At 46.1% G+C, this 25,625-nt stretch overlaps 1 protein-coding gene across 1 annotated transcript in view; it reads left to right on the top strand.

The window, feature by feature from the left end:
- The window catches only part of LOC311247027 (protein unc-13 homolog C-like), a gene marked incomplete at both ends in the record, with an annotated part of 325,735 nt that overhangs the window by 256,441 nt on the left and 43,669 nt on the right, over window positions 1-25,625 (top strand). The window contains 3 exon segments of the mRNA XM_084337310.1: window positions 4,504-4,563; window positions 15,155-15,235; window positions 24,616-24,763. Coding sequence (XP_084193436.1) covers window positions 4,504-4,563; window positions 15,155-15,235; window positions 24,616-24,763 — 289 coding nt within the window.

Raw genomic sequence — 25,625 nt, 5'->3', positions numbered from 1 at the left:
CAGCTAAATTACTAAATGTAAATGTAAAGATAGTATGATTTAATCATGCAGGCTATGACTAAATATGCAACATTTTATGCATTGTTATCATGACAGGTGAAACAATAGCCAAGCTTACAGAATCAAGATGAAAAAAAAATTGACCTCATGATCGAAAGTGTACGTAACTATCTTCATAACTATCTTCATAAGTAGTTTGTACAAACACATTTATGAAAGTCCTCCTCCGGATGCCTGAACGCGTGAAACGGTGTTCGTATATGACCAAAATGTTTGCAACTGAATGAAGAAAGTCAGTCATTCTGTCACTCATTCTTAACACTTTCCGTGCCATGGGTCCGGTGCCCCGGAACCCCGTTGCGTGCCAACGCCCACTTCAATGATAGAGCTCTCATATTTGCGAACGCATAAACGATATCTTAAATTATGGCTATGTGTATAATATGGCCGTCGCTTATCAATGACTTGTTTGCAGTCAACATTGTCGAAACGGATTGTTTTTTAATCGGTTAATTTCCGTTTTATACCATTTTGAAAAACTCATTTTTTTAAAGTTTCAGGAAAATATAAAGATTCTGTGATAATCGCCCTTTACTGGAATATACTGGAATACACAAAAAAAATTGTAATTTTTCGGCCTATTTATGAATAGTTTTCAAATAAATGCTAGATTATCGATAGTCTATGTGTAATTATTAGAGCTGGGCCGTTAACGGCGTTAACGTGCTGCGTTAACGCTATACTAGTATCGCGCGATAATATAATTAACGCATTAATCTAAAAAAAATATATATATCTTTTTTTTTGTACATTTTTTTTTTTTTACCTTTATTTACTCAGGGTAGGTTCGCTGAGCACAGACGCTCTTTTTCAGGAACGCCCTGCTTCACATTCACACAGTTCCATTCACACCTGGGAGCTTCCCAGTACAACCACAGTTGACACCATTGGCCACTGAGCAACTCCACTGGAGCAGTTGATTCAAGCCATGTCACATAGTTCAAGTTTGAAATGATTCTTTCTGTTTTGCTCCTGAGAGTGTGCTAGATACTGTACTGTACTGGTAATATTATTTATTTTTGTTAACTTCTGAATAAAACAACTTATTAAACACAAGTACATCTTATTGAACATTATTTTGATATTTCATTACCAATTATCATAGCAAAACAGCTTTTTCAAACAGTCTGTAATGCATTTTGGAATCGGGAGATGGGCTCATGGTGTAATGGGCCACCTGGCCTGAGAAACATAAGGAGGAAAGAAAAAGTAAGGACTTACTTCTGGTCATTATTTGGGTAGAACACACATATTTTGATTGCCTTCTGCAGTTTTTTTTTTTTTTTTAGCCATTTTAATCTAGATTAATCTAGATTAAATCCACGATTGCAGATAGATTAATCTAGATTAAAAAAATTAATCTATGCCCACCTCTAGTAATTATGCATGCTATAGAAGCTGGCTTAAAAATCGATTATCCATTTCCTGATCAGCACTGTTAAAGTTAGAGGTTCTATGTAGGATTGTTAGTAACTGTCTAACTGCATATATAACTGTTTCCACTAGAGGGCGCTCTAGGCGGAGCCACTCATGATACCACCAGGTGGCGAGTATAAAAAGAGATGTCTCCTCCCCCTCTACCTCTTTCTCCACCAGCCTCTCAGTGAGAGGAGAACTCATGTGCTGCTGCTCATACCATGTGAATGAATAAACCACGCCAAAGGCTAAAGATAGAAACCATGCCTCTTGACCACATTATTGTCGCCCCATAGCCAGATTCTGTCAACAAGCACACACACACACACGCACACACACACATAGGGCCCACGTTGATATCTCTGTGAAAAAAGCTCTGATTATCCTAAGACTGGTAAAATAGATTCCTTGCCTCAGATCAGATCTGTTCTCCAAAAAGATTATTCCAATTCCTGATCGCCATTCCAAATATCGATCGCATTTATTGATCCAACGCTGGGTGGTCAAAACACCGATTCCACGCTGTTCTGATGGTCCACAATGAATCCGATCGGCTCGAGTTACGTGCCTGAGAAGTAAAATGTGGAAGCAGGATTTTTCCCCCCCCATGGGTTTCATTCAATCCAATCCAAAGGGGTGCAGTACCACAGGGAGAGACGATAGGGGGCGGTATTTTCCCAATGGAGCTCAGAGAGAGTTTGCAGTGGTAACATGAGGCTAGATTGATGAAATATGAATGGAAATCGCTAATAAAAATAAAACGAGATCTCTCGTAGTTGGCACTCAACAGTCGGCATGAACTAACGAGAAATCTCGTCGCTGGCACTCAAAGTGTTAAACTGAAAGCACATTCTCGTACACCTGAATTTGCATACAGAAACGCCCCTCCAGCTCCTTATAAGGAAGAGCGAGGCTAAGCATTGCACTCGGGTTGTGCTGACCCCCGTGGGGGAAAATATTCAACAGGGATCGCGAAAGCAATTTGCAACTCATTGCAAAATTAGATTAGATTAAAATGTATTGTCATTATAGAGCACAAGTACAATACAACAAAAATAGGTTTGGCATCTAACCAGAGTACAAATGTAACAGTAAAGTGCAATAGTAACATACAATGTACATGTGATTAAACTGGGTATACAATAATAAATACTACTGAGTAATAGGGCTCATCAGATGTATGTACAGAGTTGTAGTATTAAAATGTACAGGTATAAAGAAGACCCTATAGGGTGTTTGAGCTTGTAGCCTAGTTAGCTCGCAGCTATCGTTAGCTTCTAAGGCAACGGTGTATACACAATATGTACAACGACACAATGATCAAACACCTTATAAATACTATTGTCATGTCCATAAGTTCCCTGGCAGAATACTTGTGAGGACAAGGGTATACAAGGAGGAGAGAACCATTTTAAATCGGGTATTCATGCTGGCTAACAAGCTGGGTAGCTATGAGCTAACTAGGCTACAAGCTCAAACACCCTACAACCACCACTATTGTCGCGTCCACAAGCTCCCCCGCAAAACACCCGCAAGGACAAAGGCACACAAAGAGGAGAGAACCACCCCAAATCGGGCACTCATGCCGGCCAACAAGCGACCTGTGTCTATGCCTTCTACATCTGTCGGGATGTTGTTAGCACAACAATAGCTACCAGGCTAAGCTGCGTTAGCTTCTAACGGTGTACACAATATGTACAACGACACAATGATTTACATTATTACATATGGTAACGTGGTTGTGGCTTTTACAAATAGTGGTTAGCTTTAGAGATGGATGGCTATGATCACGGAGAAATAGTGCTGTTAGGTGAAACAGATAGAGCTTCATTCATCACTCGGCTAGTAGTAGCAAGGCTCGCTGGCTGCCGCTAGCTGGTGTGTGACTCTCAGGCGTAAGCGGGGCAAGGGGGGCGTGCCAGCGTAGGGTCACGTGGGCTTAGTGGCCAATCAGGCCAACCCCGGAAATCAAATCCGTTGCGGAAGTGGTACACGCGTCCTAACTGGGGTGGGCAGTTCATTCCACCATTGTGGGGCAAGGACTGAGAAAAGGCGGCTCCTCCTTGATATTTACAACATGTTACAACTAGATGATCCAGGAGATACCGCCTATATTAAAGAAAAATGGGAGTGGGAAGCTAATGTGATCATAGAAAATGAAGAATGGGTCATTCAAGCAATCATAAGATCACAAATAGCCCTATGTGGAAGGAGTTTGACTGGAAAGTCAAGGTTAGGTACTTTAGGACTCCTCAAGTTCTCTCCGGATTTGCTGGTGGGTCCTCACCACTATGTTGGAGAGGATATGGAATGATTGGAGATCATATTTTCTGGGACTGTCCAAAAGTGCAGACATTTTGGGTGAATATAAGAAATTAGATTAAAACCATTCTAGATCTTGACTTACCTCTGAATCCATTGTACTATATCTTGGGATGTATACCGAAAGGCACATACTATGGGGATACATTGTACATCTTGAGAGTGTTACTGTTAACAGCAAGGAAAATGATAACTATTGCATGGTTACAAAATCAACCACCTACAGTCAAACAATGGACCAAGAGATTGAGACAGATATACAATGGAAGAAATGACTGCACAATTGCAACTGAAAAAAGATATGTTTATGCAGAGATGGTCACTTGTAACTGTGTACCTGGATATACACTAATATGAGTCTGACCTACCTATACCTCCCTCTTTTTAGTTTATTTTCCTACAGTATGTCCTTCTTTTTTTCTTATTTGTCCTCCCCTGGGTTGTTTATGAGACTTACTTTGTTTATACGCCTTATATTGTTTATGCTGACTATTTTGAATACAAATTGAATAAGCTGGAAGAGCTTGGGTATCAAATGTCATTGACTATGTGAATCAAGTATATATTGTATGATCAATGCAACGTGATGTTCACGATGACACAGGGTTTGAGCGTCTGGTCCGGCTCCTGCTCGATATGCCATGTTATGTGTTGTTAGACATGAGAGCTTAAGCGTGTCCTGTTTTCTGTTCCGTTTCCAAACAGCAAGGAGCTCAGATGATCTTCAGCGCTGCCAAGGACCTGGGGCAGCTCACCAAGCTGAAGGTAAGCTCTCCGTCCAGATGATTGCGGTGTGCCACTGAGACCCCCCCCCCCCCCCCCCCCCCCCCACACACAGAGTTTTCTCCGTGATTCCAGAGGGATTTCTCACAGCTTAGCCAACTTGCTGTCACCTTACTTAGTGTTGCAGCACGTCATACTCCCTAACCTCATGCCGGAATGAGCCTTACTTTATCTCCCGCTGAAGTGGACTCTGGTGGGTAGAGGGTACTACTTTAAATACTCAGCATTAAAGCGACACTTCAGCATTTAGAATAGGGGGGGGGGGGGGGACTGTACTGGAAATACACACATTTCTGGTGAAGGAAAATAATGTCACAGGGTTCCTTTAAGCGGCCGGGCTAAATGTCTCCTCTGGGCTCTGTGTTGCGTCTAACGGGTAGCTCGGCCCCGGGGATGTTTTCCCCTCTGCCCTGGGTAGTGAGGCATGGGAAGGGTTTTGGTTTAGAGGTTTCAACATCACAGCCTATTACTAACCAGCCTTGTGTGTGAGAGTACCATTAAACAGTCAAAGAGTGTGAGAGCACTGAGTCATAATGCGAATACACGCATGCGCGCGCGTGTGTGTGTGTGTGTGTGTGTGTGTGTGTGTGTGTGTGTGTGTGTGTGTGTGTGTGTGTGTGTGTGTGTGTGTGTGTGTGTGTGTGTGTGTGTGTGTGTGTGTGTGTGTGTGTGTGTGTGTGTGTGTGTTTAAAGGAAGTCTCTCTAAGTAATTGTCTGAAATATGAACAGCTGGAGTAGACCATTTCACACTAAGGCAACAGCATCTGGTTTGGTAGCCTGGGTTTTGCACATCGAGTCTAGTTGTTCAGATGGCCGGTTTCACCAGGAAGCAGGCGGAGCAGTTAGCTGTATACTGTTCAGTGTTGTATTGGCAGTCACACAGTGTGGAGCAGATGCTGACTATTATACCCTTGAAGCAGATACTTGGGATTAAGTTTAATTACTGTGCTATCTGCCTAATTTAATTGTATGCTCCGGTTTTCAATTGACCGCATACCGTATGTAACTGAAAAGTCTTGTGATATCTGACTGCATTGTTTATACCTGTTTATGTCCATAGCCTATTAATGTGTACAATAAATGTGTGAGTGTGTGTGTGTGTGTGTGTGTCCGCGTGTGTGTGTATGTGCATGTGTGTGCGTACATGCATGTGTGTGTGTGTGTGTGTGCATACATTAGGGTGACCAGATGCAAAACGTCCAAAAGTGGGACAACAGTAAGATTTTGGTGGGACAAAGTGGGACAACAGTACGATTTTGGTGGGACAAAGTGGGACAGATAGATAATGTAATTTTTTTTATTAGAATAACTGCCATGGTCTTCACTGAATAGATTTAAATCAAAGGTTAAAGGTTAAATCAAAATAAATACAAATTAAATACCACCTAACATCTGTTTTAAATATTCAAACGTCATCACTTGACAGGAATGTCTTGTGTTTGATATTCCCTGTTAACACAGAACTAGGGAAAACAGTGTAGTATAATACAAAAATAATAATAGAAATAAATTGTGTTTCTATATTAGAATAACTGCCATGGTCTTCACCGAATAGATTTAAATCAAAGGTTAAAGGTTACCACAGTCGGCTGACCTGTTCAAGTTTCAAGTTTCAAGTTTCTTTAATAGTTGTCATACAGAAGTACAGAATACTTTCATACAAAATGCTTCTTACTGTTACGCTCCAGAGACTGTGCTAGACAAGATAGTATCAAATAACATAGTATACGTGTAATTTAGAAGAAGAAAAAGAGGTCACAGTGTTCGGTATAGACATATGTACAATGTTCTGAGTTACCATATAATATACAATACTATGCAGTGTACTAATGTACAGTACTATCTAGTGCAAAGCAGAAATGGGATGGGGTACAATTTAGGTACAATTTACAGTAAGGTGTACGAGTTGTAGTGCAATCCTTCATCAATAAATATAAAGTGTGGGGAGTGGGTGCTACAGTGTGTTTGTTTAAAGTGGGTGTGTGCTATAAAGTGTGTGGAGTGGGTGCTACAGTGTGTTTGTTTAAGTGAGTGTGCGTGTGGATGTGTGTGCTATGTGCGTTTGGTGGTTGTTGTTGTGTAGTGTTCATTCATTGTTCGTTTAGCAGCCTGATGGCCTGGGGATAGAAGCTTCTTCTGAGTCTTTCTGTGCTCGCCTTGAGACTCCGGTATCGCTTGCCTGACCGCAACAGTTCAAAGAGGCAGTTGTTCGGGTGACTGGAGTCTTTAATGATTCTCTTAGCCTTGCCCTTGCAACGCTTGTTGTAAATGTTCTGGAGGGTGGGGAGCCCCCCTCCAATTGTGCGTTCGGCTGAACGTGTCACTCTTTGTAGTCTGTATGAATGGAAGTGTTGTACTGTGTGATAGACACTTGTTATCTCAGCTGCAGTGACCTTGTCCGTCTGGCTATCATTGTTTGGTTTAAAAAGAAACGTATCCATAGATCTGGATGTTTCTTTTTGGTGAGCCACTTTCAAGTGAGACTCACGTCCACTGTGGCGCTTCAAGTTGTATTCTCCTCCATGCGCAATTGAAAACGAACTATGACACAAAACACAGAAAGCCTGCTGCGGATTGCCTGCCATCTGCCTCACCCAGTCATGTGTCGTTTGCCAGTCTTGGTTGTAACTGCAGGTCCGTTTCTTTTTACTGCTTTCCATCTTGAACTAGTTCGCTTGTAATGTTTTTTTTTTTTTTGACCAATCAGATTTGCGATATGAGGTAGCGTCACGACTCAGTCTCAGTCACGTCACAAGCAGGCAAGCAGCACGCTAAAGTACTATAACCAATCAGAGCAATGTGTGTGGACAAGAGGCGGGTTGCTACGTTTACTGTCTGTAGGGAGGGGCTTTTAGACGCATGTTTTTTTTGGCTTCGAAAAGAGGGACATCCTCTCAATATGAGGGACGCGGGACATTTGGTCAAATGGTGGGACAGTACAACCAAAAGGGGGACACCTGGTCACCCTAGCATACATGCATGTGTGTGTGTGTGTCTGTGCATGTATGTGTGCACATGCATGTGTGTATGAGTGACTGTGGAATGTCCTTTGAGGCAGCCTCTGGGCGCATTACATTAGCAGGCAGATGGGGGGCGTTGCCGTCCCCCTCCCATAAGGACTGAAGCCATTCATCATCCCCTCGTTGATCCTGATTGCAATTGATAATCTACCGATTGCCTTATAGATTTCTGCTTTTACATGTGTTCTCTTAAAGTCTGCTTGCCAATGGTGATGGTGTTATATTGTGCCAGGTGCTGTCAATTGCTATCTTTCCGTCACACATCCAAGTGCATTTCCTTGGTGAAAACAGATTGAATGTTTTGGTGCACCCCCCCCCCCCCCATGTCCCTGCTGTATTGTTGCCAGACACGGGTGGTGTGCTACAATGACAGGGTGGTGTGACAGGGTGGTGTGCTACAGTGACAGGGTCGTGTGCTACAATGACAGGGTGGTGTGCTACAATGACAGGGTGGTGTGCTACAATGACAGGGTGGTGTGACAGGGTGGTGTGCTACAATGACAGGGTGGTGTGCTACAATGACAGGGTGGTGTGACAGGGTCGTGTGCTACAGTGACAGGGTGGTGTGCTACAGTGACACTACAGTGACAGGGTGGTGTGCTACAGTGACACTACAATGACAGGGTGGTGTGCTACAGTGACACTACAGTGACAGGGTGGCATGCTACAGTGACAGGGTGGTGTGCTACAGTGACAGGGTGGTGTGCTACAGTGACAGGGTGCTACAGTGACAGGGTGGTGTGCTACAGTGACAGGGTGGTGTGCTACAGTGACGGGGTGGTGTGCTACAGTGACAGGGTGGTGTGCTACAGTGACGGGGTGGTGAGCTACAGTGACAGGAGTGCTACAGTGACAGGGTGGTGTGCTACAGTGACGGGGTGGTGTGCTACAATGACAGGGTGGTGTGCTACAGTGACAGGGTGGTGTGCTACAGTCAGTGACAGGGTGGTGTGCTACAGTGACAGGGTGCTGTGCTACAGTGACAGGGTGGTGTGCTACAATGACAGGGTGGTGTGACAGGGTGGTGTGCTACAGTGACAGGGTGGTGTGCTACAATGACAGGGTGGTGTGCTACAATGACAGGGTGGTGTGACAGGGTGGTGTGCTACAATGACATGGTGGTGTGCTACAATGACAGGGTGGTGTGCTACAATGACAGGGTGGTGTGACAGGGTGGTGTGCTACAGTGACAGGGTGGTGTGCTACAGTGACACTACAGTGACAGGGTGGTGTGCTACAGTGACACTACAGTGACAGGGTGGTGTGCTACAGTGACACTACAGTGACAGGGTGGCATACTACAGTGACAGGGTGGTGTGCTACAGTGACAGGGTGGTGTGCTACAGTGACATGGTGGTGTGCTACAGTGACGGGGTGGTGTGCTACAGTGACGGGGTGGTGTGCTACAGTGACAGGGTGCTACAGTGACAGGGTGGTGTGCTACAGTGACGAGGTGGTGTGCTACAATGACAGGGTGGTGTGCTACAGTGACAGGGTGGTGTGCTACAGTCAGTGACAGGGTGGTGTGCTACAGTGACAGGGTGGTGTGCTACAGTGACAGGGTGGTGTGCTACAGTGACAGGGTGCTACAGTGACAGGGTGGTGTGCTACAGTGACAGGGTGGTGTGCTACAGTCAGTGACAGGGTGCTACAGTGAGAGGGTTGTGTGCTACAGTGACAGGGTGCTACAGTAACTGGGTGGTGTGCTACAGTGACAGGGTGCTACAGTGACGGGGTGGTGTGCTACAGTGACAGGGTGGTGTGCTACAGTGACAGGGTGCTACAGAGACAGAGTGGTGTGCTACAGTGACAGGGTGGTGTGCTACAGTGACAGGGTGGTGTGCTACAGTAACTGGGTGGTGTGCTACAGTGACAGGGTGGTGTGCTACAGTAACTGGGCGGTGTGCTACAGTGACGGGGTGGTGTGCTACAGTGACAGGGTGGTGTGCTACAGTGACAGGGTGCTACAGAGACAGAGTGGTGTGCTACAGTGACAGGGTGGTGTGCTACAGTGACAGGGTGGTGTGCTACAGTAACTGGGTGGTGTGCTACAGTGACAGGGTGGTGTGCTACAGTAACTGGGTGGTGTGCTACAGTAACTGGGTGGTGTGCTACAGTGACGGGGTGGTGTGCTACAGTGATGGGGTGGTGTGCTACAGTGACAGGGTGGTGTGCTACAGTGACAGGGTGGTGTGCTACAGTGACAGGGTGGTGTGCTACAGTCAGTGACAGGGTGGTGTGCTACAGTGACAGGGTGGTGTGCTACAGTCAGTGACAGGGTGGTGTGCTACAGTGACTGGGTGGTGTGCTACAGTGACAGGGTGGTGTGCTACAGTCAGTGACAGGGTGGTGTGCTACAGTGACTGGGTGGTGTGCTACAGTCAGTGACAGGGTGGTGTGCTACAGTGACTGGGTGGTGTGCTACAGTGACTGGGTGGTGTGCTACAGTCAGTGACAGGGTGGTGTGCTACAGTGACTGGGTGGTGTGCTACAGTGACAGGGTGGTGTGCTACAGTGACAGGGTGGTGTGCTACAGTGACAGGGTGGTGTGCTACAGTGACAGGGTGCTACAGTAACTGGGTGGTGTGCTACAGTGACGGGGTGGTGTGCTACAGTGACGGGGTGGTGTGCTACAGTGACAGGGTGGTGTGCTACAGTGACAGGGTGCTACAGTAACTGGGTGGTGTGCTACAGTGACAGGGTGGTGTGCTACAGTGACGGGTGGTGTGCTACAGAGACAGAGTGGTGTGCTACAGTGACAGGGTGGTGTGCTACAGTGACTGGGTGGTGTGCTACAGTCAGTGACAGGGTGGTGTGCTACAGTGACAGGGTGGTGTGCTACAGTCAGTGACAGGGTGGTGTGCTACAGTGACAGGGTGGTGTGCTACAGTCATTGACAGGGTGGTGTGCTACAGTGACAGGGTGGTGTGCTACAGTCATTGACAGGGTGGTGTGCTACAGTGACTGGGTGGTGTGCTACAGTGACAGGGTGCTACAGTGACAGGGTGCTACAGTGACAGGGTGGTGTGCTACAGTGACTGGGTGGTGTGCTACAGTGACAGGGTGCTACAGTGACAGGGTGGTGTGCTACAGTGACCGGGTTAACAGTGGGGGGAGAAAATGCATCCCTACTCTTGTTGTATGCTGAATCGTTACACGGTCTGCGGTCATCCCACTGTATGATTTCAATCAGACCACGAAGCCCAATGTTATTATCTGGTCTGGCAGGCAGGCAGGGCATAAAAACAAACAACAGAACATCCTTGTAACAAACTATGGTAATCACAAGAACCACAGACTGTGAAGGGATCTTTATATTTTGTGTTTCAGTGGAGCTTATTTAGCCTCTTGTTCTTTTGCTGGTACTGAGCTGGTATTGATGACCTGGCTATGTGTATTAACACATTGAGCGCCACGCCCCTTCCGGGAAATTTGACCTAGTACGCCAACGCTTAATCAATGGGAGGATGGGGATATTTGCGAGTGCTTAAGATATATCTTAAATTATGGCTATGGATCTAATACACCCGTCGCTTATCAATGACTTGCTTGCAGTCAACATGTACGAAACGGATTGTTTTTTCATTGGTACATTTCCGTTTTATACCGTTTTGAATACGAGTATAGTTTTGGTGATTTCTAGTAATTCCAGAGAAAGACGCGATAATAGCCCTATAGTGGAATACACAAAACACGTTGTCATTTTTCGGCTGATTTATGAATCATTTTCAAATAAACGCTAGATTATCAATATGTGTCCTTATGCACGATACAGAAGCGGGCTGAAAAATCGATTATCCGTGCCTTGCTCAGCGCCAACGGCACGCACACACACACTCTCCGATGGCGGTGAAAGGAACATCTGATTAACCCAAGACTGGTAACATAGATTCCATAGATCTGCTGTTCTGCAAAAAGATTAATCCAATTCCTGATCGCCATTCCAAATATTGATCGCGTTTATTGATCCAACGTTATATATCCAAAACACATAATCCACGCTGCTCTGAGTGTCCCCAGTCCATCTGTTATAACGATACTGCATACCCGAGAAGGAAAACCTGGACGGGAGTTTTTGATGCACATCCCCAGCCAATCCAATCCAATGATGTGCAATACCATCCGGGAGACGATAGGCGGCAGTATTTGCCCTTTTGCAAACTCAGACCCATTCCCAACAATAACATCAGGTTGGATGGATGAAAATTAATGGATATCGCTAATAAAAGAAATAGCGATTAAAACCAGACTATACACGTGATTGGCGCTCAACCGATGGCGAGTTAACCCGACTATACTCGTGGTCGGCGCTGAATGTGTTAAGAGAAGGGTTTATAATGTTTTTATTTGACCTAGGTTAGCTGAGCAGGGATGCTCTTTCTCTCCAGTGGCCTGATTTACACTCACACAGTTGCACACAACCTGGGAGCTGCCCAATAATGAGCAGTTAGGGGTTAAAGGGATAGTTGTGATTTCTCTACCCCTAGCCCAGCCCCCTCAGCACAATCCATGCTGTTCCTCATACTAGCTCTGGGTAGTTAGCCACAAACTAACTCAGGCTCACTGAAATGTACTCAACAGTGCACACAAAGAGAGTCTATTCCACCATTGACTTTGCATTGGTTTGTGGCTAACTAGTCTGAGCTAGTATGATGAATCCAGCTATCAATCCAGCTTGGATTGTGCTAACCAGTCAACATCACCATTGGTAAGTAAAAAAGAATAGGGCTAGGGGTAAAAAAAAATCTGAACTATCCCTTTAAGTGCCTTGCACAAGGGCACTTCAATGGTGGGGGGGGGGTCCAACTAACAACCTTTTCAGTCACAAGCCTGTGTCTCTAAACGTTAGGCTACCACTGCCCCGCCGGTTTATGTTAAGAATCCAGTTTGGTGGCCTGCCTTCCCTACTGGTCTGTAAAGAAACAGGACGACATTATGGGAAATGCCCTTATCATCTTCTCCAGAGTCAGACAAGAAGATAGATACCAATCTCCTCTCTGTGCATTAGGTCATTAATTAAGCATTACATCACACGCAGGAGTGGTTTGTGACCAATAAACCATGCCTAGGGGTGGTTGTTAGGCCCGAGGCGCAGCCGAGGGTCGTTAGACCCCCCTAGGCATGGTTTATTGGTCACAAACCACGACTGCACGTGGTGTAAAGCTTTTATACAACTGCCAGATTCATCCAACCTTATTTCTATACAATAAACACACATTAATCGAAGATTTATTGAAAAAACCATCCGCCAGAAAAAGTAGTTCCCACAACTCCATGTGGAAGCAGCTTGAAGTGCATCCAACCAAACTAACACATCCAACTGTATTATTGGAATGATTGAGAGAAGTTGCCTCATGTGGAAGCAGCTTGAAGTGCATCCAACCAACTAACACATCCAACTGTGTATTATTGGAATGATTGATTGAAAATTTTATTACCAGATGCAGAATATAAAGTAGGTAAAACAAATTAAAACGTTTTCTTTGCCCTATAGGAAAAAAACGTTTTCTTCGCCCTATTTTTTTATTTATTTCTTTTAGCCTAAACTTAACCAGTTGGAAACCAGGGGTACAGTAATAAAATTAGCAATCAACCAATCAATCAATTCAATAGACCATGCTCACTTAAAACAGCGCTGCTTCTCTCTCAGTCTGACTCCCCCGCTGTTGCAGACAGGAGTGTGTGTGTGTGTGTGTGTGTGTGTGTGTGTGTGTGTGTGCGTGTGTGTGTGTGTGTCACAGTGTGTGTGTGTGTGTGTGTGTGTGTGTGTGTGTGTGTGTGTGTGTGTGTGTGTGTGTGTGTGTGTGTGTATGTGTGTGTGTGTGTTTGTGGGTACGCCAGCGTCGGACAGTGAGAGTGAACGCTGCAGTGCAGTCAGTGGGGAGGAAGTAGAAATTTAAATCTATCAATTAATCAATCAAACAATCCGCGATTTTTCTTTTGTTCTAGATTGAGTCAAGACCCATCAATTACATCATCCAACATTGTTTAAAGGGCTAACACATTCCCCTTGACAGAATCGCTTCATATTTAGTCGTTATGGTGCTTTCAACATAACCATTTGATCTCCGCGATCTTGTTTTCTCCCGGAGTGAGCCGGGGAGGGTTATGTGATTTGGTTGTGGGCGGGTCCTGAGCCCAGGACCGTGGATTGTTCCCAATAAAGACGTGTGAATGGCCAATCAGAATCGAGAAATTTGCATGCCGTTGTATAACTGACAACACATCACAGATTTTTAACAAGGTAGTGGAGAGAATTATTGTATTGGAGAGACTGAATCAATCCATCCAAATAAACTATTATGTGACCCAAGGTGCTCAAACATCAACAACAAAAAGAACAATTACCGTATTGGTCCAAATATTGGAAACAATTTTTTTAGTTGTTAGGCTGTTATTTTTATCATCTTTTGGTCAAATCATATTTCACAAAAAAAATTATAAAAAAAAGAGAATAAAAACACCCAGGCACAGGTGGACTATGGCCAGAAAGACTGGAGAATAGCTGTTTGAAATGCACAGCCCCCGGGGGGGCCATGCCTCTCCCCCCTCCACCCTCTGTTCTGAACCTTACGCAAACCTCCTGCAACCTGAACGCACAGAGGAAAAATTGGTATCTATCTATTTGTCTGACTCTGGAGAAGAAGGTCAACGCATTTCCCATAATGTTGCCATGTTCCTATAAAGGACACTATCTGTAACAAACACTTCAGACCAGACCGTAGGCGTCTGTATCCATCGTTGTGCTGTATTAACCCTTTCACTACCACACTACAGAAGGATAACCTTTCACTACCACACTAAGTACAGACGGTTAATCGTCTGTAGTGTGGTAGTGAAAGGGTTAACCGTCTGTAGTGTGGTTGTGAAAGGGTTAACCATTTGTCATGTGGCAGTGAAAGGGTTAACCTTCTGTATTGTCGCAGTGAAAGGGTTAACCCTTTGGTAGTGTGGTAGTGAAGAGTGTCTTCCAAGATTATAACAATGCTTGGCTTGCACCTCCAGCGGCATGGCTGAGGAACCACAGACAAGTCAATCTCCACAAGTCTAAATGATTGCAACCAAGGGCAGACACCAATCTCTTGATTAAAGCGGCTATGTCAGCTGTTTTAACAGCCTTTATAATCTCCATCTAAGATGCCATTACACTGTTTTGAGGTGTCTGGGTAGTGTCTTCCGGCTTGGTCAGACATTCCTATGAACACAATTGTCAGTGTTTACGGGTGGGAAGCCATTGAGGGTATTAGTTCTGGTTGTTGCATTAGCATCCCTTACTGGTTGGCCAGGGTGCCTGTTCAGCGGGGAGGGAATCTGGAAGAGATAGCATGAACGTGCCACACTCTCCCAGTGAAACTCCTCAGGTGAAAAGAAGCGGCTGGCAACTCCACATGTATCGGAGGAAGCATGTGGTAGTCTGCACCCTCCCCAGACCAACAGAGGGTGGCACAACAACCAGGACTGCCATACTGGTGGAAATGTTACGAGTTACGAGTAAATAAAACAATTAAAAAGTCTTTAGAAGTCGTCAAATTCTTTTCTGTGTTTTTATCCAGGAGCATGTGACACGTGAGGAGGCCAGGAGTCTCACTCCAAGACAGTGTGCAGCCATGGACCTCGTGCTTCCGACCATTAAGGTAAGCTTTTCTTGCATTGCTGCTGGGCTGCACTTTTTAGGTGCATATTGCTGTGCATTGTTATTGGTGCTACCATGCTCTTTAAGATGCATTCTAAAAAATACTTGAGTACTACTCAAGTAATTCATGCAAGTACCCGATCTGGGGAAACATTACTCATGCCCATCCCTAGTTAAGACCAAGTGGCTCGGAGGCGTACGGACTGGAATTGTGGCATTGTGAGTCCGGCAGCGTGGCTACATGAATAGAGCTCCGGACTCATGATCGGAAGATCACCGGTTCGAGCCCCGGTCAAGGCCGCTGTCGGAAAGTGGTGTTGTTGTCCAGCAGGCGGCACTCTGTCCTCTGGACTTGTCAGAAACAATGCCCCTGTTACAGTGATAGGGACACCGTACAGCTGCGAGTGCCGTCTTTCGGATGAGATGCTAAACCGAGGTCCTGACTGAATTTGGTCGTTAACACAATGGGGACGAACAACGGAGATCTCTGTGTTTCGATTCCACCCGTTGTGGACAGCAAGTTGTTATTGCTTTTATTCCATATTAATAACCTATTCAAGGTCGCCGAGCGGCACTGCAGATTTACCCTACTCTATGAATTCGAGAAGGTGCAATACCGGCCAGCTCCTCTTAGGGGCGCTATCGCAATAATGCGGTGTGCCCTGTGGCTGAACGGATCAGTCTTTTTTTTTTATTTCAATGGAGATTTCAGTTAGCAGGATTCTAGATGTGCAGCATGTAGCTTGGATTACGTTTTGCATCGCCGATTTCACCATGCAATAAGGGGATTTATCATCAGCCATAGGACATATCGATCTACCAGATGGCGATCAATAACGGGGAAATGCTCGGGGGGATCCCACCGGACCACGGTAAGATCTTTTTCGCGTAAAGTACATCCCGATCGGGCCTTGTTTTGATAGCCATCCAGGCGTTCGGCCTATGAGGCTAATGAGGCTAACGCGGTTATTGGTAATCAATAATCAGAAACGACGTCCCCCCCCCCCCCCCCCTTTCATGCATACATGCGTGAGGATCGTGCCGATCATATGCAGTTTGAGTTTTAACTGGAGTGTATCTATAACCGAAATGCCATTGGATTTAACGTTATTAGCTATTAGCCCATTATCTCGGCTTCCAGGAGATATACTAGACCAAATCCGGTATAATGCTTATATTCACGGCGCTATAAAATGAGAACGTATTGATGAATTATTTGTTTCTTTAAGCCATTTTGAAGGGACGGTTTATGGTCTCAATTCACAATGAGAATGGACAGATAGCAATACTATAAAGTATAGATTTAGCTCTACAAACAGCCCCACGTCTGTTTACATTTCACGGTCCTCTTGAGATTAATTAGACTCATCCCAGTGGCCGCGAAAGTGTTAAAGAACCCAGGACGCCTATCGCAAAGAGTAGGTGGTTCCCCCAACGTTCCTGGCCAAATTCCCAATCAGGTCTCTGACATCAAGGCCACCTAATCATCCCTCCCCCCATGAAACAATCATTCATTCAGTCATTCTAGGTCTCGTCAGCACGTTTTTTGCTCTCTCCCCCATCTTCCCTTTTTCATTGTAAACGGCCAGGCAGCAATTCCATGGATGGTGTCTTTGCCAATAGATGGGGATCATCTAGCTATATAGGCCTCCCTCCTTCCATTGACCCACGATCAGTTTTGCTTGCAGCTCCAACTGGTCCACAGGAGACCCTCCATCTCCATAGCCCTCCACACTGCACTGAGACACCTCGGACACACAGGCAGCTGTGTAAGAACGCTCTTCATAGACTACAGCTCAGCATTCAACACTATTACGGACTTCCTCACCAACCGACCACAGACAGTGAAACTTGGCCCACACCTATCCTACTCACTCAGCACCAGCTCTCCAAAAGGCTGTGTACTGAGCCGTACTCCTTTTTCTTTTATAAAACTTTTTTTTATTTTCAATTTTCATCAACAACACAACATCAACAACAATAATAACAACAATAATAATAATAATGACAAGACAATAAGAAATAAGAAATACTTACAGATCAAAACTTAACTAATAAATACAAAATACAAAATACCAAGTAAAACATTTAAAATAAAAACATCACAAAAGACAATAGACATTAGACATTGGACATTTCCACACCTCTAATACTATCATAAAATTTGCAGACGACACTACCATAGTTGGACTCATCTCAGGAGGGGATGAGATTGTTAGGGTAGCGTTAACCCGTTCACTGCCACCCTACAGAAGGTTAACCCTTTACTATCACACTACCGGCGGTTACCGTCGGTAGTGTGATAGTAAAGGGTTAACGATCTGTGAGTTCTGTGAGTAATGGTGACGCTCGGCGTCACTCTCTGCACTGTACCTCGCTTGTGCACGCGCACTGAATAAAAATTCCACAATGTACCTTTACATCCCAATATTCATCTAACCACACCCCTATCAGTTTACCTTCATAAGCAGGTGTGTGGCCACCTACTCGCCTCCTTCCCAAGCTTTCACCACAAGGTGAGATCAAGGGCTGCAGCGGCGTCGGACGCCGAGCGTCACCATTACTCACAGAACTTGGTTATAGTTATAACCTATCGTTCTGTTTCGTAATGGCTCTCGCTCGGCGTCACTCTCTGCACAAGGGAGGCCAAGCGAGAGCCATCGGCCGACAAATATACCCCGCTGAGGCCCCCCACAACCATCAGATCGGGGAGGACCGAGTCCCCCCGACCCCCCCTAATGGAGGGCACCCCCCCTATTGAAGGTTCCCGGGAGGGCGACGGACCCGACCGTGCGAAGAGGCACTCAAGCAACTCAACGCACAGGGTGAGCAGACCGTGGCCTGACCCCACGACTACACACACGCACAACCCGCATGCCACCCGGGAACGAACGGAAGGAACAACCTCGTTACTGCCCCCAGAAATCACGGGGTCAAGAGCAAATCCAACCCCGTGGCAAGGCCGTAGCAGCGGAGCGCGAAGGAAGACCCAGACCCACCAAAGGGAAAACGGGGGCCCGGAGAGGTCAATAACGCCAGGCATCAAGACCCCACCAGGTGGTCACTTAGTGACACCGCCCCCCACATCGCCAGCGTATTCGGATCAGGCCCCTCCAAGAGCGGGCCCTTTCCCCCCAACAGCACACCGCCTGGCATACTGACCCTGCAGAACAGGCAGTCAGCACGGCCGTAACACTCAAGGTTAACCAACGGAAGCAGGCAGCGTACCGGGGAAACCAGGCAACAGGCTGTAACCCGAGCCTGGAGCACTGCGGACGAGACAGGCGCCAAAGAGTCAGCTGAAAACAGCCGCCCCCGGCGGAAGGGGCGTATGCTGGCGTTGTTGATCACCATGACAAAGCCTCCTTTAAAAAAAACCCACCCAGAGGGGTTGAGGCAGAGAAGGCTGACATGATTGGCAGACGTCATGAACGTGCAGGGGCACACTCAACCGGACAACCCGGGAGTTGACACTGCTCCAACACACCAGAGAACCAACCACCATGTCGTTACCCTATGCGGTGGTTGTTCCTATAACCCCTCAGGAAAAACTCCAAAACACACCTGCAGGTGTCATACCGCAGTACAAGTGTTGCAGTTTCTCAAAAAAGGGGGTTATCCCAGGCCTACGGGTCAACGAACAGTACTTCGGACCGGGCCCGGCGGCACGGGAAGCACAGAGTTACCAGAGGAGGTCTAAGACCACCCCAACAGCCCCCTCCATGCCATGCGTGAAAGAGGAGCGAAAATAATGGAGAACCAGCCCCAAGCACACCGCCCTTGGTATTCCCAGGCGGTCTCCCAACCAAGTACTAACCAGGACCAAACCAGCGTAGCAGCCGAGATTGAACGAGATCGGGCGTGTACAAGTTGGCATGACCGTAAGCCATTACGACAGTGCAGAGTACAATATGTACCCAACAAGGGTCTCCATAGCGCCTAACCCTGCGATACCCGGACCGACCTGGCATTCTTCCCCCCGAAAAAAGCACAAGTCCCTCAGGGTACCAGAACAGCAGATCTGCATCCCCGGCGGACAACGGGTTTAACTGACCTGGACCAGCATGACCAGAACCAGTCCCGTGCCCTAACCATGCCGACATGCCTACTCCAGGAGAAGGGGCAGATAGGCGCGTTGATCTTAAAACATGAAAAGAAGGCGCCACCCAGACGGTCGGTGCAAACCGCGCCTGGTGGCCCACCCCAAGGGCGTGAGACCCCTCTACATATGTTTAGATCCATTCCGTCATCATCCCCCAGACATGAACGAGAATCCGTCGATAACCAATACAGGTCGTCGGAAGAGGAAAAAACCTCCATCCCAGTTGCTTTATAAAAACGCTGTTTTAACCACAAGCAACCAAGGCGTGCTAGTCACCCGCCTGATCTTCAACAGAACACCCCGAGCTAGCACTTAACGTGCGTCGGGACACAACCACATCAATGAACAGGCTATTTAGACCTTTCAGTGAATCCCCAAGGCGCCCAGGGGAACGACAAGAGGGGTGTGGTGCTTCCTAACTCCAACTCTTTTTAATAAAAAAGAAGGAAGCACCAACAGTATGAATCCCAGTCTACACAGCCGGGGGTAAAAACTGTTTATATTTTTACATCCAGTCACCCCTTCCACAGAGGATTTAGACCGAAATTCCCCAGAAAGCCTTCCCACGTGAGTCGTAGAATGAAAAAGCCATGGCAACTGCGAGTCACGTGACCAACTGACTCAAGTTACACATAAAAACGAGCGTAGCGGACCCGTAAGTCCTACGCTCTAACCCGACACTTTGACACCACAGACCTTACGTAAAGATCTACTCACGGAAGCCATCGTCATAGCAACGTAACGTACGCTATGACGGGGGGAAACCCTGCACATAACTCCTGTTTGTAATAGGAGCATAGTCGGGACAACCCTTCCCCCCCCCCCCCCCCCCCCCAGCCAAGGCGTTTAACGGCTTGGCCCTGACTGACTGTTTCCCAACATGAGAAAACCCATTCGACCAATCAAGTGGGAAGGAGGGGTTTATTCGGCACCCCCTCACAAAACCCTTCCCCCTGCACACAATAACAACTGTAGCATATGAAAACCTTTGGTAGAAGCCAATGAATAGCGCAAGCTAATACAATGCATGCTACCCACAGAATGTGAACAGGGTTTACAACAAAACCAAGTCGTGTGCGTGTATGAATCCCACACCCGCATTCCATGTTGTACATAGAAAAACACTGATAGAGAGCATAACGGCTAGGCCGTGGAACGTGTGTATACGAGCATTACTGCAACTAACACAACAGTGTTGTAGTTCAACATTACTTCGTGTGTAAGCAACAGACCATACAACCAGCTTCTACCTGCATGTGGAGCGTCAGGCCGAGATAGAAACCCTTCTATAACCGCGTGAAAGCTGCAAACCTTGCTTTAATCTCATAACACGAACGTAACTCATCCATCAATGTATACCAATGTAGATTCACACATTTCAACCTCATCATATTTTGGTGAAGAAACACACAGTTTGTTTAACCAAAAAATACAGTCCCCCTTTAGGGGACTTTTTATTTAATTAACAAATAATATGATAGGGCCGCGGAGGGGTAAACAGTGGGGACCGCATGGGGGAAAAAGTCACTGTCTAGCGGCGTCTGCTGCCTCGAGCCGCTCGGGCTTTGCCATCCCGAGAAGCCCCGGAGGGATGGTAGGCAATCGGTTGCTGGTCTCGTCGATCCCTACCGTCACCCCCGGTCGTAGATGGGCCGGCTACAGCAGCAGCACCGTCTCTCCTCCTGGCCTTCGTCGATGGGCCAGCAGTGGCGATGGAGGCATTGGCAGCCACGGCGGAGGAACCTCGACGACGCGGAAGCCTTCTGACTCCACCGGCGACGACGGGAGGCGGAAAATGGGGTTGGAGTACGGACCTCTCCTCTGCCATCTCTCTGCATGTTGAGGTCATCAGCTGCAGGGCCTTCCCGAATAGTCCAGCATCGGAGAGGGTGGCCGTCAGAAGAGGAGACCTCTTCTTCTCCGGCACACGGGCCTGCTCCAGCCAAAGGTGGCGCTGGATCAGAGTAGCCAGGGCGCGCACTTTCCCAGAGGCTATGGCCTGCACCTGGGTCAGATGCAGGACAGCTCCTGCCGCCTGGGTGAGCTGATCATGACAAGTAAAATGTGGATTCCGGACTCTTTTTCCCCCATGCGTTTCATTCAGTGCAATCCAATGGGGTGCAGTACCATCCAGAAAGACGATAGGGGGCGGTATTTTCCCTGTTCGAGCTCAAACAGATCCCCAATGGTAACGTGAGGCTAGATTGATGAAAAATGTATGGAAATAACGATTTATCAACGACATTTCTCGTCGCTGGCACTCAACGGTTGGCATGAACTAACAAGATTTCTCGTCGCTGGCACTGAAAGTGTTAATGATGGAAAACGAGAAGGACGTCTGAGTATCGTCTTACTCCCCATGGATAGTATAGTAACGTTTACTAAATACACTACTCTGATGGACATATCCAAGGATCAGTTCAGGTCAAGGTGATTCAACAGCCATCAGAGGAGGAGTTGGGGAAGGAGCCATCTTGTTTATTTCCATCCAGCCGTTTTATGGCTACAGCCCATAGAATGGGCCTGAGGCCAGGACTCTAAAAGCAGACAAGAGGAGAGTTATAGAGGGGTGCCGCCAGGCCAACACTGCATCATCAAACTGACAACCAAACCAATTGATTCTGGTGTCTCCTAGGAGACCACCTCCCCGCTCAAGATCAATCACGTTGCTAGAAATGTTTTCATCAGTATTGCAATGAGAACAGCCAATTAACACATTTCAGTAATGCTCGGAGGAGAGTTCGGCCAATCAGAGCTACACAGGTTTACTTAAAGATTTTATGCCTGCATTTTGAAAGAGAGAGGGGGAAAGGAGGAGAGCATTGACTGTGTGTGTGTGTGTGTGTGTGTGTGTGTGTGTGTGTGTGTGTGTGTGTGTGTGTGTGTGTGTGTGTGTGTGTGTGTGTGTGTGTGTGTGTGTGTGTGTGTGTCTGTATGTGACTATTTGTGTGTGTGTGTGTGTGTGTGTCATATTCAATCCAATTGAATATGAATCATAAAATATTAAATAAAATATTATCTGTCTTGAACACCAGCACTTTCCAATGTTATCCGGAGGGAGTATATTGAACAACATGCGGTAGCCTTCACATCAGACAAGTAAACAAATAAATAAGAACTGTTTGGCAGATGGAAGCACATCTAGCTTCAGCACAAGCAATGTAACGCCAGCTCCTAAACTGGGTAGGAGTTCATTCTCAGGCTCTGACGTGACTTATGATTCCCACCAGCCTAGATATTTCATTTATAAACCTGTGTGATTATTATTTGACTCAGACTGCACTGAGAGGTCATCCAATTGTGAAGCACCTTTTAAAGGCAACAGGAGAGTGAATTTTGAACGTGTGAACTCTAATGGATGGGATTATGGTGAATGTGCTCGCTCGTACATCTGTGGGAGGTGGCATTTAGTCCATTGAAATGATTTCCTATCACTTTCCAGAATGTGTAATTCATTCCAGTCTTTAGATTATCCCTGTGCTGTAAGCCATTGAATGGAAGAAAAGGCTGCTGTTCATATCTCTCCCACCAAATCCAGGGGGGGGGGCGGCAGAAGAGTGTATCCAAGCCCTCGCACAGACCCTTTCATGTGTGCAATCTCTCACATGAGATGATCATTTCATCTAACAATGATGTCACAATGCCTACTGGTCATTGAAACCTACTCTATAGACCTGGGGAGTGAGGTTCCACCCATTGAACATCAAAACTACAAGTATTACAGCCAACCCATATTGTTTAAGTTTATAATATTTGTTTTTTATTATTATTTAATTATTTAATTATTATGCTGTTACAACCAATATAGGTAAATGTTTTAACGTAATCTTTGATCAAATGTGTGTTTTTTTTTTTTTTTACTTTGACCAGTCAGCTGGTTCTTTTCGCGTTTATCGCTTTTTCTGGTCAAGTACTGTATGACCGACAGAAACAGGTTGAATGGGGGTATAGATTGGGGGAAAGACACTCTGAGAAAGTACGGCTTGTCCGGGAGTCGAACTCGCTAACCCAGATCCGTGACGCGCACGGTTGTCCCCGACGCCGAAATAGCGTTCGAGGTACGCGGTGAGCTACTGGAGCTCCCCATCAAATGTGTTTTATATCATAGTCTTTACTTGTTTCCATGGTAACTACTACAATGCCCATATGCGTCGCCAATCTTCGACTAATCACAAGAGCACAGTTACTCTGAAGTTAGAATTCCTTGTCATTCTCGTTGGTTGGTTTTCATCGAAGTCATTCATTAATGAAACGCTAAAAACATGAAAACTACGGTGTTTAAAAAAAACGACTGTTTAAAAAAACATCACATGACTCCCCAGATCTATGGAGATAGAAGTCTGATAGATGTTCCAAACAGAAGAAGAAGAAAAAATGTAACTGAAAGGGTTCATGGTTCCTGCCTTTCAACAGTGTTTCCCTCCTTAAAAGATAAGATGAAATAACCATAGTTCTGTCCTGAATAAAAGATGTGGGTGACAGCATACACACCCACTCGTCAGCAGTAGCAGTAGACATGACGACAATCCCATCTGTTGTCATCTATCAAGCCGATCGGCACAATTACTTATTTATTACCCTTACAAGAATGGTTTTCAGCACATCATGCATGGTAATTACATGCAGAGGATGGCCTGCCTCTGCCACGCTTTCCCCCCAGGCTGTCTGACCCTCCCTTTCAATGTCCACACTCGCATCCCACGCTCTTTTCAGCGACAACAGCCATCTCCTTTTCCTGCACTGTCACAAACGCTCTCTGTCGTACACTGAGGGTAAAGAATTACCCAGGAATCAAAGCTATTTACATGAAATGGAATGAGCAGGTGAATCCAGGTGAAAGCTACCACTAGGAAAATGTACTTTGGTCACGTAAAGTCATTGATTATCATTAGATGCTGAGAAGATTGGGTTTTAAGCCTTGAGACAACTGAGACATGGAGTGCAGTTCAGTAATAGGAATAGATATTCCTAATGTTTTTGTATTCTGTGTATGTTGTTCCTCTGGTCGACATCTTAAAGAGCCACATTGTCAATTTTCAACCATAATCCTATCATTCTGTTGTGAGGAGGACATATGATAATCGGACATAAAGCGTATCAGTCGTGGTAAGTTTCATACTGATTATTACACATCCTCCTCCCAACACAATGATAGTATTTAGGTAAAGGAATTGGCTAAATGCATCTTTAATGTGGAATAGTGTTTGGACCAAGGGGGGTTAATGTGTGCTGAATTTAAAAGCAACACCTCTGCCTTTACTGCCCTTTACTCTGTGTAGCAATACTTCCATGCTGGAGGGAATGGCCTGAAGAAGACTTTCCTTGAGAAGAGCCCCGATCTGAAGTCCCTCAAATATGCGCTTAGCCTTTACACTCAACCTACTGATGCCTTGATCAAGAAATATATATGCACCCAAACCTCTCAAGGTAAGAATACTGCATGTTCGTTTTAACCTCAACAGTACTGCTGTTGTATCCTATAGCCTCTGTCCAATCCCCCTGTGTGTTTTTATCCAAGGGTCTGGGTGGGCGGGACCTCTCTGTGTCAGCTCAGCTTCCCTTAGCTTTACTATGTGAAGTGGTCATTGCAGTAATTGCATTCAGCCCTCCTCTGCTTCCTCTTTTATTTCTGTTGAGTTATTTTCCTATTCTTTTGCCTCTCTCTCTCTCTCTCTCTCTCTCTCTCTCTCTCTCTCTCTCTCTCTCTCTCTCTCTCTCTCTCTCTCTCTCTCTCTCTCTCTCTCTCTCTCTCTCTCTCTCTCTCTCTCTCTCTCTCTCTCTCTCTCTTTCCCTGTTCTTCCAACCAATCACTGCTGTCATAAATGGTCAATTGGATGCCATGCAAATGGATTAATCTCGGTGCCCTCTTCACTCCATAATAACCCCATCACCATCCTTTTCAACCCCCATAACAATCTATTTCTCTCTGTAAACAAGGGGGCTGGTGTGGCCCAGCACTTCTTCCTCTCTGTCATGGTTGACTCACCTATTGTTGGTATAGGTAGGGATACCTGTCTGGTGCAGACAGGGAGATATACAGTCAGTCAGTCAGTTATTTATACAGTCAGTCAGTCAGTCAGTTATTTATACAGTCAGTCAGTCAGTCAGTTATACAGTCAGTCAGTCGGTTATGCAGTTAGTTATACAGTCAGTCAATCAGTCAGTCAGTTATCCAGTCAGTCAGTCAGTCAGTCAGTTACTGTAGTTATACAGTCAGCCAGTCAGTGAGTCAGTTATACAGTCAGTCAGTCAGTTATGCAGTCAGTCAATTATACAGTCAGTCAATCAG

Source organism: Notolepis coatsorum, assembly GCF_963971535.1.
Source record: "Notolepis coatsorum genome assembly, chromosome: 20".
NCBI classification, from domain to species: domain Eukaryota; kingdom Metazoa; phylum Chordata; class Actinopteri; order Aulopiformes; family Paralepididae; genus Notolepis; species Notolepis coatsorum.
This window is presented reverse-complemented; position numbering and strand designations above follow the sequence as displayed.